Genomic DNA, 15,988 nt, shown 5'->3' on the forward strand with positions numbered 1-15,988 from the left:
CACATGGTACTTTTATAGATGACAACAATACATTACCAAACAAACTCTTTAATCCCACCACATGTGCCATATATTTTTAAATTGTGCTGTGATGTTTTACACCATTCTTGAATCTTTTCTAATTGTATATTATCCACAGATTGTGAGCTAAAGATTAAAACCTTTCCTATGAGTATTATTATATTATTTATTGATGGACTGTGGTTTTCCAGATCCCCCAACACTGCTATTTGTAAGGTTCATTTGAAGTGCATGTTGTGATTTTTTTAACCATTCCTGAACCTGTGACCAGAAACAAGCTACATCAGGGCAATACCAGAATAAATGATCTATTGATTCTGTCTCTTCGCAACAACATCTACAGAGCTGAGATTGTTGTATGCCCCATATATATAGCATTCTGTTGTTGGCAAGAATTTTATATAATAATGTAAATGTAAGAACTCTAAGTGTTGAAGTTTACGTTCAGCAGACCTGAAATTTGCTCAGTGCTGGAAAAAACCCAGTACTGCCGTGGTGTTCACCCCACCCCTACCTCCCTGCACCAGCCTTCCCTTCCCTCCTCTGGCCTTTAAACTTCCCTATATAGCCATGTTATTACCTGGTACGTCCTGCACATAGCCATGTTATTACCTGGTACTTCCTGTATATGGCCATGTTATTACCTGGTACCCCTGCACATCCACTCAGTACTGGTACTCATGTTATTGTTATTACCTGGTACTCCCTGTATAGGGCCATGTTATTACCTGGTACTTCCTGTATATAACCATGTTATTACCTGGTACTTCCTGTATATAACCATGTTATTACCTGGTACTTCCTGTATAGGACCATGTTATTACCTGGTACTTCCTGTATATAACCATGTTATTACCTGGTACTTCCTGTATATAACCATGCTATTACCTGGTACTTCCTGTATATATAACCATGTTATTACCTGGTACCCCTGCACATCGACTCAGTACTGGTACTCCCTGTAGATGGCCATGTTATTACCTGGTACTTCCTGTATATAATCATGTTATTACCTAGTACTTCATGTATATAGCCATGTTATTATCTGGTACTTCCTGTATATAGCCATGTTATTACCTGGTACTTCCTGTATATAACCATGTTATTACCTGGTACTTCCTGTATATAGCCATGTTATTACCTGGTACTTCCTGTGTATATAGCCATGTTATTACCTGGTACTTCCTGTATATAGCCATGTTATTACCTGGTACTTCCTGTATATAGCCATGTTATTACCTGGTACTTCATGTGTATATAACCATGTTATTACCTGGTACTTCCTGTGTATATAACTATGTTATTACCTGGTACTTCCTGTATATAGCCATGTTATTACCTGCTACTTCCTGTATATAGCGATGTTATTACCTGGTACTTCCTGTATATAGCCATGTTATTACCTGGTACTTCCTGTATATAGCCATGTTATTACCTGTACTTCCTGTGTATATAGCCATGTTATTACCTGGTACTTCCTGTGTATATAACCATGTTATTACCTGGTACTTCCTGTGTATATAACCATGTTATTACCTGGTACTTCCTGTATATAGACATGTTATTACCTGGTACTTCCTGTATATAACCATGTTATTACCTGGTACTTCCTGTATATAGCCATGTTATCACCTGGTACATCCTGTAGATGGCCATGTAATTTTTTCTCATTTTGAAACAATGCTAACCTTACCTTCTCTCTTCCTCTCCTCCACAACAGGTGAACAACAATGGCCTGGTCTCGTTCCTCAGAGAGGTGTCTCAATTCACACCTGTGGCGTTTCCCATCGCCGGAGACCGTAGGGTTGTGGCGCCGTTCTGGGCTGATGTGGACAACAGGCGGGCGGGGCAGGTCTTTTACAGAGAGAGTAAAGACCCGTCTGTCCTTCTGAGGGCCACAGCTGACGTCAGACGACACTTCTCTGAGTTCCCAGAGTTCAGTGCGACGTGGATCCTCATCTCAACGTGGCACAAAGTCACCTTCTTCGGAGGAAGTGACATCACACCGGTAGGATTCTCAACCAATTAAATACATATATCAATCAATCAATCATTCAATCAAATGTATTTACATAGTGGTACTATATGCGACCTGTTGACTACTACTGTTCTCTGCAGGTGAACACGTTCCAAGTGGTACTGATCACCAACGGAGAGGTGTCCTTCACCATCTTCCAGTATCATGACATCACCTGGACTACAGGCATGCATGCCAGCAGTGGAGGAGACCTGGCAGGGCTAGGCGGCATCGCTGCACAGGTAACATCACAGAGATGTCCTCACAAACCATGTTTATAGGTAACATCACAGAGATGTCTTCACAAACCATGTTTATAGGTAACATCACAGAGATGTCTTCACAAACCGTGTTTATAGGTAACATCACAGAGATGTCTTCACAAACCATCATAAATGTCTTCATAAACCATAGCCACAGCTAGGATCATACCTTCCCTGTTTTGTCCTCAGAACAGCCTCAATTTGTCGGGACATGGACTCTACATGGTGTCAAAAGCGTTCCACAGAGATGCTGGTCCATGTTGACTCCAATGCTTCCCACAGGTGTGTCAAGTTACCTGGCTGTCCTTTGGGTGGTGGACCATTCTTGATACACACGGAAAACAGTTGAGCGTGAAACGTTATTGACTCAAACCGGTGCGCCTGGCACCTACTACCATACCCCGTTCAAAGGCATTTAAATATTTTATCTTGCCCATTCACCCTCTGAAGGGTACACATCCACAAACCATGTCTCAAGGCTTAAAAATCCTTCTTTAACCATGTCTCCCCTTCATCAACACTGATTGAAGTGGATTTAACAAGAAACATCAATAAGGGATCATAGCTTTCACCTGGATTCAAGCATTTCACTACACCTGCAATAACATCTGCAAAATATGTGTATGTGACCAATAGACTGACCAGATTAATCACATTTTATGTCATAGAAAGAGCAGGTGTTCTTAATGTTTTGTACACTCAGTGAAAATGTCTATCTATCCATCTATACAGTGCATTCGGAAAGTATTCAGACCCCTTGACTTTTTACGAATGTTGTTTTGTTGCGTCCTTATTCTAAAATGGATTAAATAAAAACAATCCTCATCAATCTACACACATTACCCCATAATGGCAAAGTGAAAACAGTTTTTTCAAATATTTTGCAAATGTATTAAGAATAACAAACACCTTATTTACTTGAGTATTCAGACCCTTTTCTATGAGACTCGAAATTGAGCTCAGGTTAATCCTGTTTCCATTGATCATCCTTGAGATGTTTCTACAACCTGATTGGAGTCCACCTGTGGTAAATTCAGTTGATTGGACATGGTTTGGAAAGGCACAGACCTGTCTATATAAGGTCCTACAGTTGACAGTGCATGTCAGAGCAAAAAACCAAGCCATGAGGTCGAAGGAATTGTCTGTAGAGCTCCGAGACAGGATTGTGTCGAGGCACAGATCTGGGGAAGGGTACCAAAACATTTCTGCAGCATTGAAGGTCCCCAAGAACACAGTGGCCTCCATCATTCTTAAATGGAAGAAGTTTGGAACCACCCAGACTCTTCCTAGAGCTGGCCGCCCGGCCAAACTGAGCAATCGGGGGCGAAGGACCTTGGTCAGGGAGGTGGCCAAGAACCCGATAGTCACTCTGACAGAGCTCCAGAGTTCCTCTGTGGAGACGGGAGAACCTTCCAGAAGTACAACCATCTCTGCAGCACTCCACCAATCAGGCCTTTATGGTAGAGTGGCCAGATGGAAGCCACTCATCAGTAAAAGGCACATGACAGCCCTCTTGGAGTTTGCCAAAAGTCACATAAAGACTCTCAGACAATGAGAAACAACATTCTCTGGTCTGATGAAACCAAGATTGAACTCTTTGGTCTGAAAGCCAAGCGTCACATCTGGAGGAAACCTGGCACCATCCCTACGGTGAAGCATGGTGGTGGCAGCATGATGCTGTAGGGATTTAAAAAAAAAACTTTAATCTGCTTGAAAATCTATGGCAAGACTTGAAAATGGTTGTCAAGCAATGATCAACGACCAATTTGACAGCTTGAAGAATAAATACAAAAATTATGTGCAAATATTGTACAATCCAGGTGTGCAAAGCTCTTAGAGACTTACCCAGAAAGACTCAGCTGTAATCTCTGCCAATGGTGATTCCAACATGTATTGACTCAGTGGTGTGAATAGTTATGTAACTGACCAGGTGAATCCAGGTGAAAGCTATGATCCCTTATTGATGTCACTTTTTAAATCCACTTCATATCAGTGTTGATGAAGGAGGAGGAGACATGGTTAAAGAAGGATTTTTAAGCCTTGAGACAATTGAGACATGGATTGTGTATGTGTGCCATTCAGAGTGTGAATGGACAAGACAAGAAATGTAAGTGCCTTTGAACGGGGGGTATGGTAGTAGGTGCCAGGCGCAATGGTTGGTGTCAAGAACTGTAACGTTGCTGGGTTTTTTCACACTCCAACAGTTTCCCGTGTGTATCAAGAGTGGTCCACCGCCAAAAGGACATCCAGCCAATTTGAGTCAACATGGGCCAGTCTCCCTGTGGAACGCTGTCGACACCTTGTAGAGTCCATGCCCCAACGAATTGAGGCTGTTCTGAGGGCAAAAGGAGGGTGGGAGGTGTTCCTAATGTTTAGTATAGTCAGTATATAGCAGTCCCATGAGGAAACAATAGAATGCTTCACCCGGATTTGAGCCTCTTAGGGACTTGGAAATTTGAGATTGCGATTTCAGGTTGAATTAAAATTCTCAGACAACATGGCTGGCCATTGAGATCTTACCGTAAGCTTCCTTTGGAACTCTCATACAGGCTTTTCTTTTTGCTCTCTGGTGGGATTTTTCATTGAGGTGTGTTAGTAGTTGTAATTAGAAAGTGTATTCAGACAGCTCATACACCTATAAGGCGATTTAGATGAAGTATCCCACTTTTTCTAAGGTCGTGACCCTAATGGCGCCCTACATTCCCTATAAAGTGCACTACTTTTGAACAGAGCCATACGGGCCCTTGGGACACAGATTAAAGAGATTCTCCAGAACTTTCATATATTTGTTTTTAGCCAGTAGTTCTGAAAGTAGCGCTCAGAAGCCAAAAGTGGTCCCTGAAAATTGCCTACTAGCTAACATATCTGCACCACGTCATTTCTCTCTCTCTCTCTCTCCTCTCTCTCTCTCTCTCTCTCTCTCTCTCTCTCTCTTTCTCTCTCTCTCTTTCTCTCTCTATCTCTCTGTCTCTCTCTCTCTCTGTCTCTCTCTCTCTCTCCCCATCTCTCTTTCTCTCTCTCTGTTTCCCTCTCTCTTTCTCTCTCTCTCTAGGTCAGAAAAACAATTGCTTTCAAACTAGGGATTTCATGGCTAATTGAGGTAATAGTGTAATTCTGCTTCTAGATTATGCATATATAAACTACACATGGACACATCCAGCCCAAAGCGGGAGGTTTAAAAATACTTAGTCGTTGCCAAAGTTCCGTCCGGAGCATGTCTTTAAGGGTGGTCTCTTCAGCATCACCCGGAGCATGTCTTTAAGGGTGGTCTCTTCAGCATCACCCGGGACATGTCTTTAAGGGTGGTCTCTTCAGCATCACCCGGAGGATGTCTTTAAGGGTGGTCTCTTCAGCCTCACCCGGGACATGTCTTTAAGGGTGGTCTCTCTTCAGCATCACCCGGAGCATGTCTTTAAGGGTGGTCTCTTCAGCATCACCCGGGACATGTCTTTAAGGGTGGTCTCTCTTCAGCCTCACCCGGAGCATGTCTTTAAGGGTGGTCTCTTCAGCATCACCCGGAGCATGTCTTTAAGGCTGGTCTCTTCAGCATCACCCGGGACATGTCTTTAAGGGTGGTCTCTTCAGCATCACCCGGGACATGTCTTTAAGGGTGGTCTCTTCAGCATCACCCGGGACATGTCTTTAAGGGTGGTCTCTCTTCAGCATCACCCGGGACATGTCTTTAAGGGTGGTCTCTTCAGCATCACCTGGGACATGTCTTTAAGGGTGGTCTCTTCAGCATCACCCGGGACATGTCTTTAAGGGTGGTCTCTTCAGCATCACCCGGAGCATGTCTTTAAGGGTGGTCTCTCTTCAGCATCACTCTAAACTGTAACTCAGTATCTGCTCCTAGGCAGGTTTTAACGCCGGCGACGGGAAACGTTACTTCAACATCCCGGGGTCTCGTACTGATGATGTCGTGGATGTGGAGGGAACCACCAATGTGGGTTACCCCGGGAGATGGGTGTTCCGTATTGACAACGCCCAGGTGGAGGTGGGCGGATGCAACGACTCTGGTAAGATGGAGGAGGGATAGGATGGATATTTAGTCATTATGATAAAAAAATAAAAAATTTAAATGAAGTGTGTTGTGACGATTGTTAAATGCACTTTAATATAAATGTGAGATGATCAAATTGTGATTTGATTTGACACAACATTCGTCTGATGTACCCTATCCTCCATTGTCTTAGCTGGACTAGCGTTTGGTAGGACTGATGCTGCATGGCGTATGGGACTAGGACTGATGCTGCATGACATACGGGACTAGGACTGATGCTGCATGACGTATGGGACTAGCGTTTTGTAGGACTGATGCTGCATGACGTATGGGACTAGCGTTTTGTAGGACTGATGCTGCATGACGTATGGGACTAGGACTGATGCTGCATGACGTACGGGACTAGGACTGATGCTGCATGACATACGGGACTAGGACTGATGCTGCATGACGTATGGGACTAGGACTGATGCTGCATGATGTATGGGACTAGGACTGATGCTGCATGATGTATGGGACTAGCATTTTGTTGAACTGATGCTGCATGACTTCTCTCCTCCTCACTAACTAGCTGTTCTATCCCTCCTCCTCACTAACTAGCTGTTCTATCCCTCCTCCTCACTAACTAGCTGTTCTATCCCTCCTCCTCACTAACTAGCTGTTCTATCCCTCCTCCTCACTAACTAGCTGTTCTATCTCTCCTCCTCACTAACTAGCTGTTCTATCCCTCCTCCTCACTAACTAGCTGTTCTATCCCTCCTCCTCACTAACTAGCTGTTCTATCCCTCCTCCTCACTAACTAGCTGTTCTATCCCTCCTCCTCACTAACTAGCTGTTATAGCTCTCCTCCTCACTAACTAGCTGTTATAGCTCTCCACCTCACTAACTAGCTCTTATATCTCTCCTCCTTACTAACTAGCTCTTCAATCTCTCCTCACTAACTAGCTGTTATATCTCTCCTCCTCACTAAATAGCTGTTCTATCTCTCCTCCTCACTAACTAGCTGTTCTATCCCTCCTCCTCACTAACTAGCTGTCCTATCCCTCCTCCTCACTAACTAACTGCTCTATTTCTCCTCCACAGCGTCTGTGTGCCCACACCTTCGACCCTGTCTGAACGGAGGTCGCTGTATAGACGACTGCATCACCGGAAACCCTTCCTTCACCTGCTCCTGTCTGGCTGGCTTCACCGGACCACGGTGCCAGATAGGTCAGTCGGTGACCTTTGACCACAGTCACTCTGCTCCGTTCTGCCGCGGAACCATAAATACAGACCCTGTTTAGAAACAACCCCATAGCACCTAGATTTGAGAGGATTTGATAGGTTTAAAGACATGTTTTCGGGAACTGACTGGTAAATATGTTTTAAACCTTTGGGTTGGATGTATCAATGCGTATTTCATACATACATTACATGACCAAAAGTATGTGAACATCTCATTCTAAAATCATGGGTATTAATATGGAGTTGGCCCCCGTTTTGCTGCTATAACAGCCTCCACTCTTCTGGGAAGGCTTTCCACTAGAAATTGCTGCAGGGACTTGCTTCCATTCAGCCACAAGAGCATTAGTGAGGTCGGGCCCCGATGTTGAACGATTAGGTCTGGCTCGCAGTCGGCGTTCCATTTCATCCCAAAGGTGTTCAATGGGGTTGAGGTCAGTGCTCTGTGCAGGCTAGTTAAGTTCTTCCACACTGATCTCAACAAAACATTTCTGTATGGACCTTGCTTTGTGCACTGGGGCATTTTACATGCTGAAAAAGGGAAGGGCCTTCCCTAAACTGTTGCCACAAAGTTGGAAGCACAGAATCATCTGGAATGTCATTGTATGCTGTGGCCTTAAGATTTCCCTTCACTGGAACTAAGGCGCCCGAATCATGAAAATCATCCCCAGACTATTATTCCCCTCCACCAAACTTTACAGTTGGCCCTATGCCATCTGTCAGGTAGCATTTGCCTGGCATTCACCAAACCCAGACTCGTCCGTCAGACTGCCAGACGGTGAAGCGTGATTCATGACTCCTGAGAACGTGTTTCCACTGCTCCAGAGTCCAATGGCGGCGAGCTTTACACCACTCCAGCCGACGCTTGGCTTTGCATATGGTTATCTTAGGCTTATGTGTGGCTGCTCGGCCATGGAAACCGATTTCATGATGCTCCCGATGAACAGTTATTGTGCTGACGTTGCTTCCAGAGGCAGTTTGGAACTCAGTAGTGACAGAGGACAGAGGATTTTTAGACGCAATGTGCATTCAGCACCCGCATTCCTGTTCTGTGAGCTTGTGTGGCCTACCACTTTGCAGCAGAGCCGTTGTTGCTCCTAGACATTTCCACTTCACAATAACAGCACTTACAGTTGGCCGGGGCAGCTCTAGCAGGGCAGAAATTTGATGAACTGACTTGTTGGAAAGGTGGCATCCTATGACGGTGCCACGTTGAAAGTCATTGAGCTCTTCAGTACGGGCCATTCTACTGCCAATGTTTGTCTATGGAGAGTGCATGGCTGTGTGCTACATTTTATAAACCTGTCAGCAACGGGTGTGGCTGAAATAGCTGATTCCCCTGATTTGAAGGGATGTTCACATACTTGTGTATACAGTTGAAGTCGGAAGTTCACATACACCTTAGCCAAATACATTTAAATTCAGTTTTTCACAATTCCTGACAATTAATCCCAGTAGAAATTCCCTGTCTTAGGTCAGTTAGGATCACCACTTTATTTTAAGAATGTGAAATGTCAGAATAATAGTAGAGAGAATGATTATTTCACTTATAATTCACTGTATCACAATTCCAGTGGCTCAGAAGTTTACATACACTAAGTTGACTGTGCCTTTTAACAGCTTGGAAAATTCCAGAAAATGGCTTTAGAAGCTTCTGATAAGCTAATTGACATCATTTGAGTCAATTGGAGGTGTACCTGTGGATGTATTTTAAGTCCTACCTTCAAACTCAGTGCCTCTTTCCTTGACATCATGGGATAATCAAAATAAATCAGACTCCACAAGTCTGGTTCATCCTTGGGAGCAATTTAAAAAAAATATATAATAATGTTTAGAAATGAAATGTATGCATTCACTACTGTAAGTCGCTCTGGATAAGAGCGTCTGCTAAATGACTAAAATGTAAAATGTAAAAATAATTTCCAAACGCCTGAAGGTACCACGTTCATCTGTACAAACAATAGTACGCAAGTATAAACACCATGGGACCACGCAGCCGTCATACCGCTCAGGAAGGAGACACGTTCTGTGTCCTAGAGATGAACGTACTTTGGTGCGAAAAATGCAAATCAATCCCAGAACAACAGCAAATGACCTTGTGAAGATGCTGGAGGAAACAGGCACAAAAGTATCTATATCCACAGTAAAACAAGTCCTATATTGACATAACCTGAAAGGCCACTCAGCAAGGAAGAAGCCACTGCTCCAAAACCGCCATAATAAAGCCAGACTACGGTTTGCAACTGCACAGGGGGACAAAGATCGTACTTTTTGGAGAAATGTCCTCTGGTCTGATGAAACAAAAATATACCTGTTTGGTCATAATGACCATCGTTATGTTTGGAGGAAAAAGGGGGAGGCTTGCAAGCCAAAGAACACCATCCCAACCGTGAAGCACGGGGGTGGCAGCATCATGTTGTGGGGGTGCTTTGCAGCAGGAGGGACTGGTGCACTTCACAAAATACATGGCATCATGAGGAAGGAAAATTATGTGGATACATTGAAGCAACATCTAAAGACATCAGTCAGGGAGTTAAAGCTTGGTCACAAATGGGCCTTCCAAATGAACAATGGCCCCAAGCATACTTCCAAAGTTGTGGCAAAAAGGCTTAACCTCTCTGGGAAATGTGGGACGCTAGCAAAAATCTCATAATTCAAATTTCTCACACATACAAGTATTATACACCATTTTAAAGATAGACTTATTGTTAATCCAACCACAGTGTCCGATTTCAAAAAGGCTTTACGGCGAAAGCATAGCATTAGATTATGTTAGGACAGCACCTAGACAAGAAAAACCACACAGCCATTTTCCAAGCAAGGAGAGGCGTCACAAAAACCAGAAATACAGCTATAATTAATCATTAACCTTTGATGATCTTCATCAGATGGCACTCATAGGACTTCATGTTACACAATACATGTATGTTTTGCTCGATAAAGTTCATATTTATATCCAAAAAACCCATTTTACATTGGCGTGTAATGTTCAGAAATGTTTTGCCTCCAAACCCCCGGTGATTGAGCACATCAATTTACAGAAATACTCATCATAAACTCTGATAAAAGATACAAGTGTTATGCACAGAATTATAGATAAACTTCTCCTTAATGCAACCGCTGTGTCAGATTTCAAAAAAGCTTTACGGCGAAAGCAAACTTTGCAATAATCTGAGTACAGCGCTCAGACATCAAAACAAGCCGTACAGATACCCGCCATGTTGTGGAGTCAACAGAAGTCAGAAATAGCATTATAAATATTCACTTACCTTTGATGATCTTCATCGGAATGCACTCCCAGGAATCCCAGTTCCACAATAAATGTTTGTTTTGTTCGATAAAGTTCATCTTTATGTCCAAATACCTCCATTTTGTTTGCGCGTTTAGTCCAGCACTCCAAATTCACTAAGCACGCGAGTTTAGTCCAGACGAAAAGCCTAAATAGTTACATTACAGTTCGTAGAAACATGTCAAACGATGTATAGAATCAATCTTTAGGATGTTTTTATCATAAATATTCAATAATATTCCAACCGGACAATTCCTTTGTCTTTAGATTTGAAAGGAAAGGCAGCTCGCGCTCACAGCCGCGCGCATCATTGAGCTCACGCCAATTTTCCAGACACCTGACTGAATCAGCTCTTATTCTCTCCCCATTCACAGTAGAAGCCTGAAACAACGTTTTAAAGACTGTTGACATCTAGTGGAAGCCTTAGGAAGTGCAATATGACCCCACAGACACTGTATATTGGATAGGCAATCACTTGAAAAACTACAAACCTCAGATTTCATATTCTAGCTTTTGGGCCTGAGTAGCAGGCATTTTACTTTGGGCATGCTTTTCATCCAAGCTACTCAATACTGCCCCCCTTTCCTAGAGAAGTTAAGGACAACAAAGTCAAGGTATTGGAGTGGCCATCACAAAGCCCTGACGTCAATCCCATAGAACATTTGTGGGCAGAACTGAAAAAATGTGTGCGAGCAAGGAGGCCTTACAAACCTGACTCAGTTACAGCAGCTCTGTCAGGAGGAATGGGCCGAAATTCACCCAACTTTTTGTGGGAAGCTTGTGGAAGGCTACCCGAAACGTTTGACCCAAGTTAAACAATTTAAAGGCAATGCTACCAAATACTAATTGAGTTTATGTAAACTTCTGACCCACTGGGAGTGTGATGAAAGAAATAAAAGCTGAAATAAATAATTCTCATTACTATTATTCTGACATTTCACATTCTTCAAGTAAAGTGGTGATCCTAACTGACGTAAAACAGGGAATTTTTACTAGGATTAAATATCATGAATTGTGAAAAACTGAGTTTACATGTATTTGGCTAAAGTGTATGTAAACTTCCGACTTCAACTGTATAAAAATATACACAGTACATACAGAGTATATACTCTTTTAGATCTAGTGAGTAGGGGCTGGAGGTTTACTGGACAGGGCCCCCACCCCCTCTCTCTTCTCTGCTCTAGGCGTAAGGGCTAGGTATTAGGGGCTGGGGGTTTGGGGCTAGGGGTTAAGGGTTAGGGGCTACTGGTTAGGGGCTAGAGATTAGGGGCTAGGGGCTAGGGGTTAAGGGTTAGGGGCTACTGGTTAGGGGCTAGGGGTTAGGGGCTAGGGGCTAGGGGTTAAGGGTTAGGGGCTACTGGTTAGGGGCTAGGGATTAGGGGCTAGGGGCTAGGGGTTAAGGGTTAGGGGCTACTGGTTAGGGGCTAGGGGTTAGGGGCTAGGGGCTAGGGATTAAGGGTTATGGGCTACTGGTTAGGGGCTAGGGATTAGGGGCTAGGGGCTAGGGGCTACTGGTTAGGGGCTAGGGATTATTGGCTAGGGGCTAGGGGTTAAGAGTTAGGGGCTACTGGTTAGGGGCTAGGGATTAGGGGCTAGGGGTTAAGGGTTAGGGGCTACTGGTTAGGGGCTAGGGATTAGGGGTTAAGGGTTAGGGGCTACTGGTTAGGGGCTAGGGATTAGGGGCTAGGGGTTAAGGGTTACTGGTTAGGGGCTAGGGATTAGGGGCTAGGGGCTAGGGGCTAGGGGTTAAGGGTTAGGGGCTACTGGTTAGGGGCTAGGGATTAGGGGCTAGGGGCTAGGGGTTAAGGGTTAGGGGCTACTGGTTAGGGGCTAGGGGGTAAGGGGCTAGGGGCTAGGGATTAAGGGTTAGGGGCTACTGGTTAGGGGCTAGGGATTAGGGGCTAGGGGCTACTGGTTAGGGGCTAGGGATTATTGGCTAGGGGCTAGGGGTTAAGAGTTAGGGGCTACTGGTTAGGGGCTAGGGATTAGGGGCTAGGGGTTAAGGGTTAGGGGCTACTGGTTAGGGGTTAGGGAATAGGGGTTAAGGGCTAGAGGTTAGGGAATAGGGGTTAAGGGCTAGAGGTTAGGGGCTAGGGGTTAAGGGCTAGAGGTTAGGGGCTAGGGGGCTAGGGGTTAAGGGCTATCGGTTGATTTGGGAATCAGGTATGCTCCTCTCTGCTCCTCTCTGGTCTCTGTCCTACTCCTCTCTCCTCTCTGGTCTCTGTCCCTCTGGTCTCTGTCCCTCTCCTCTCTGGTCTCTGTCCCACTCCTCTCTCCTCTCTGGTCTCTGTCCCACTCCTCTCTGGTCTCTGTCCCACTCCTCTCTGCTCCTCTCTGGTCTCTGTCCCTCTGGTCTCTGTCCCACTCCTCTCTCCTCTCTGGTCTCTGTCCCATTCCTCACTCCTCTCTGCTCCTCTCTGGTCTCTGTCCCACTCCTCTCTGCTCGTCTCTGTCCCACTCCTCTCTCCTCTCTGGTCTCTGTCCCACTCCTCTCTGTCCCACTCCTCTCTGCTCCTCTCTGCTCCTCTCTGGTCTCTGTCCCACTCCTCTCTGCTCCTCTCTGGTCTCTGCCCCACTCCTCTCTCCTCTCTGGTCTTCTCTGTCCCACTCCTCTCTCCTCTCTAGTGCTCTCTGTCCCACTCCTCTCTCCTCTCTAGTGCTCTCTGTCCCACTCCTCTCTCCTCTCTGCTGGTCTTCTCTGTCCCACTCCTCTCTCCTCTCTGGTCTTCTCTGTCCCACTCCTCTCTCCTCTCTAGTGCTCTCTGTCCCACTCCTCTCTCCTCTCTAGTGCTCTCTGTCCCACTCCTCTCTCCTCTCTGGTCTTCTCTGTCCCACTCCTCTCTCCTCTCTGCTGGTCTTCTCTGTCCCACTCCTCTCTCCTCTCTAGTCCGCTCTGTCCCACTCCTCTCTCCTCTCTGGTCTTCTCTGTCCCACTCCTCTCTCCTCTCTGGTCTTCTCTGTCCCACTCCTCTCTCCTCTCTGGTCTTCTCTGTCCCACTCCTCTCTCCTCTCTGGTCTTCTCTGTCCCACTCCTCTCTCCTCTCTGGTCTTCTCTGTCCCACTCCTCTCTCCTCTCTGGTCTTCTCTGTCCCACTCCTCTCTCCTCTCTGGTCTTCTCTGTCCCACTCCTCTCTCCTCTCTGGTCTTCTCTGTCCCACTCCTCTCTCCTCTCTAGTCCTCTCTGTCCCACTCCTCTCTCCTCTCTGGTCTTCTCTGTCCCACTCCTCTCTCCTCTCTGGTCTTCTCTGTCCCACTCCTCTCTCCTCTCTGGTCTTCTCTGTCCCATGCTCTGCTGGGCCAGGAAAGAGGATGTCAGCTTGTAAAAGCTGGATTTCACCTGACCTGCCAATGCAAAACCTGATAAGATATTTCCTTTAGGGTCATCTGCTTGTAATATGCATACCAGGTCACTGCCAGGTCTCTCTGCTCCTCCTGCCAGGTCTCTCTGCTCCTCCTGCCAGGTCTCTCTGTAACACTCCTCCTGCCAGGTCTTTCTGCTCCTCCTGCCAGGTCTCTCTGCTCCTCCTGCCAGGTCTCTCTGCTCCTCCTGCCAGGTCTCTCTGCTCCTGCTGACAGGTCTCTCTGTAACACTCCTCCTGCCAGGTCTCTCTGCTCCTCCTTCCAGGTCTCTCTGCTCCTCCTGCCAGGTCTCTCTGCTCCTCCTGCCAGGTCTCTCTGCTCCTCCTGCCAGGTCTCTCTGCTCCTCCTGCCAGGTCTCTCTGCTCCTCCTGACAGGTCTCTCTGTAACACTCCTCCTGCCAGGTCTCTCTACTCCTCCTGCCAGGTCTCTCTGTAACACTCCTCCTGCCAGGTCTTTCTGCTCCTCCTGCCAGGTCTCTCTGCTCCTCCTGCCAGGTCTCTCTGCTCCTCCTGCCAGGTCTCTCTGCTCCTGCTGACAGGTCTCTCTGTAACACTCCTCCTGCCAGGTCTCTCTGCTCCTCCTTCCAGGTCTCTCTGCTCCTCCTGCCAGGTCTTTCTGTAACACTCCTCCTGCCAGGTCTCTCTGCTCCTCCTGCCAGGTCTCTCTGCTCCTCCTGCCAGGTCTTTCTGCTCCTCCTGCCAGGTCTCTCTGCTCCTCCTGCCAGGTCTCTCTGCTCCTCCTGCCAGGTCTCTCTGTAACACTCCTCCTGCCAGGTCTTTCTGCTCCTCCTGCCAGGTCTCTCTGCTCCTCCTGCCAGGTCTCTCTGTAACACTCCTCCTGCCAGGTCTTTCTGCTCCTCCTGCCAGGTCTTTCTGCTCCTCCTGCCAGGTCTTTCTGCTCCTCCTGCCAGGTCTCTCTGTAACACTCCTCCTGCCAGGTCTCTCTGCTCCTCCTGCCAGGTCTCTCTGTAACACTCCTCCTGCCAGGTCTTTCTGCTCCTCCTGCCAGGTCTCTCTGTAACACTCCTCCTGCCAGGTCTTTCTGCTCCTCCTGCCAGGTCTCTCTGCTCCTCCTGCCAGGTCTCTCTGTAACAATCCTCCTGCCATGTCTTTCTGCTCCTCCTGCCAGGTCTCTCTGTAACACTCCTCCTGCCAGGTCTCTCTGCTCCTCCTGCCAGGTCTCTCTGTAACACTCCTCCTGGACAATTCAATACCTTCTACTAAATCAGCCTGGGTTTATTCAGTCTTGTATGTGTTGATACTGCAGTCACCCTATTCATCCTCATGTCTCCCTGTCTCTCTCTCTCTCTGTGTGTGTGTGTGTGTGTGTGTGTGTGTGTGTGTGTGTGTGTGTGTGTGTGTGTGTGTGTGTGTGTGTGTGTGTGTAGATGTAGAGGAGTGTTCGTCCTACCCCTGTCAGAACGGAGGTACCTGTTCAGACCAGGTTAACGGGTTCACCTGCCAGTGTCCACCTGGGTTTACAGGGACACTCTGCCAAACAGGTACAAAACCCTCTCTTCCTCCCTCTCTCCTTACTCTACCTTTACCCCAATCACACAAACATCTGTCCCACAACCTTGTTCCACTCCTCTCTCCTCTCTGCTCGTCTCTGTTCCACTCCTCTCTCCTCTCTGGTCTTCTCTGTCCCTCTCCTCTCTGGTCTCTGTCCCACTCCTCTCTGCTCCTCTCTGCTCCTCTCTGGTCTCTGTCCCACTCCTCTCTGCTCCTCTCTGGTCTCTGCCCCACTCCTCTCTCCTCTCTGGTCTTCTCTGTCCCACTCCTCTCTCCTCTCTAGTCCTCTCTGTCCCACTCCTCTC

The 15,988-nt window shown here is 46.5% G+C and overlaps 1 protein-coding gene across 1 annotated transcript in view; it reads left to right on the forward strand.

Moving 5' to 3' along the window:
• Window positions 1-15,988, forward strand: part of LOC106574124 (sushi, nidogen and EGF-like domains 1) — a 125,135-nt gene that overhangs the window by 40,781 nt on the left and 68,366 nt on the right. The window contains exons 2-6 of the mRNA XM_045697462.2: window positions 1,742-2,029; window positions 2,140-2,280; window positions 6,155-6,317; window positions 7,385-7,510; window positions 15,560-15,673. Of these exons, the coding sequence (XP_045553418.1) occupies window positions 1,742-2,029; window positions 2,140-2,280; window positions 6,155-6,317; window positions 7,385-7,510; window positions 15,560-15,673 (832 nt within the window). The remainder of the gene's footprint in view (window positions 1-1,741; window positions 2,030-2,139; window positions 2,281-6,154; window positions 6,318-7,384; window positions 7,511-15,559; window positions 15,674-15,988) is intronic.

Source organism: Salmo salar, chromosome 16 (genome assembly GCF_965601325.2).
Source record: "Salmo salar chromosome 16, fSalSal1, whole genome shotgun sequence".
Taxonomy (NCBI): domain Eukaryota; kingdom Metazoa; phylum Chordata; class Actinopteri; order Salmoniformes; family Salmonidae; genus Salmo; species Salmo salar.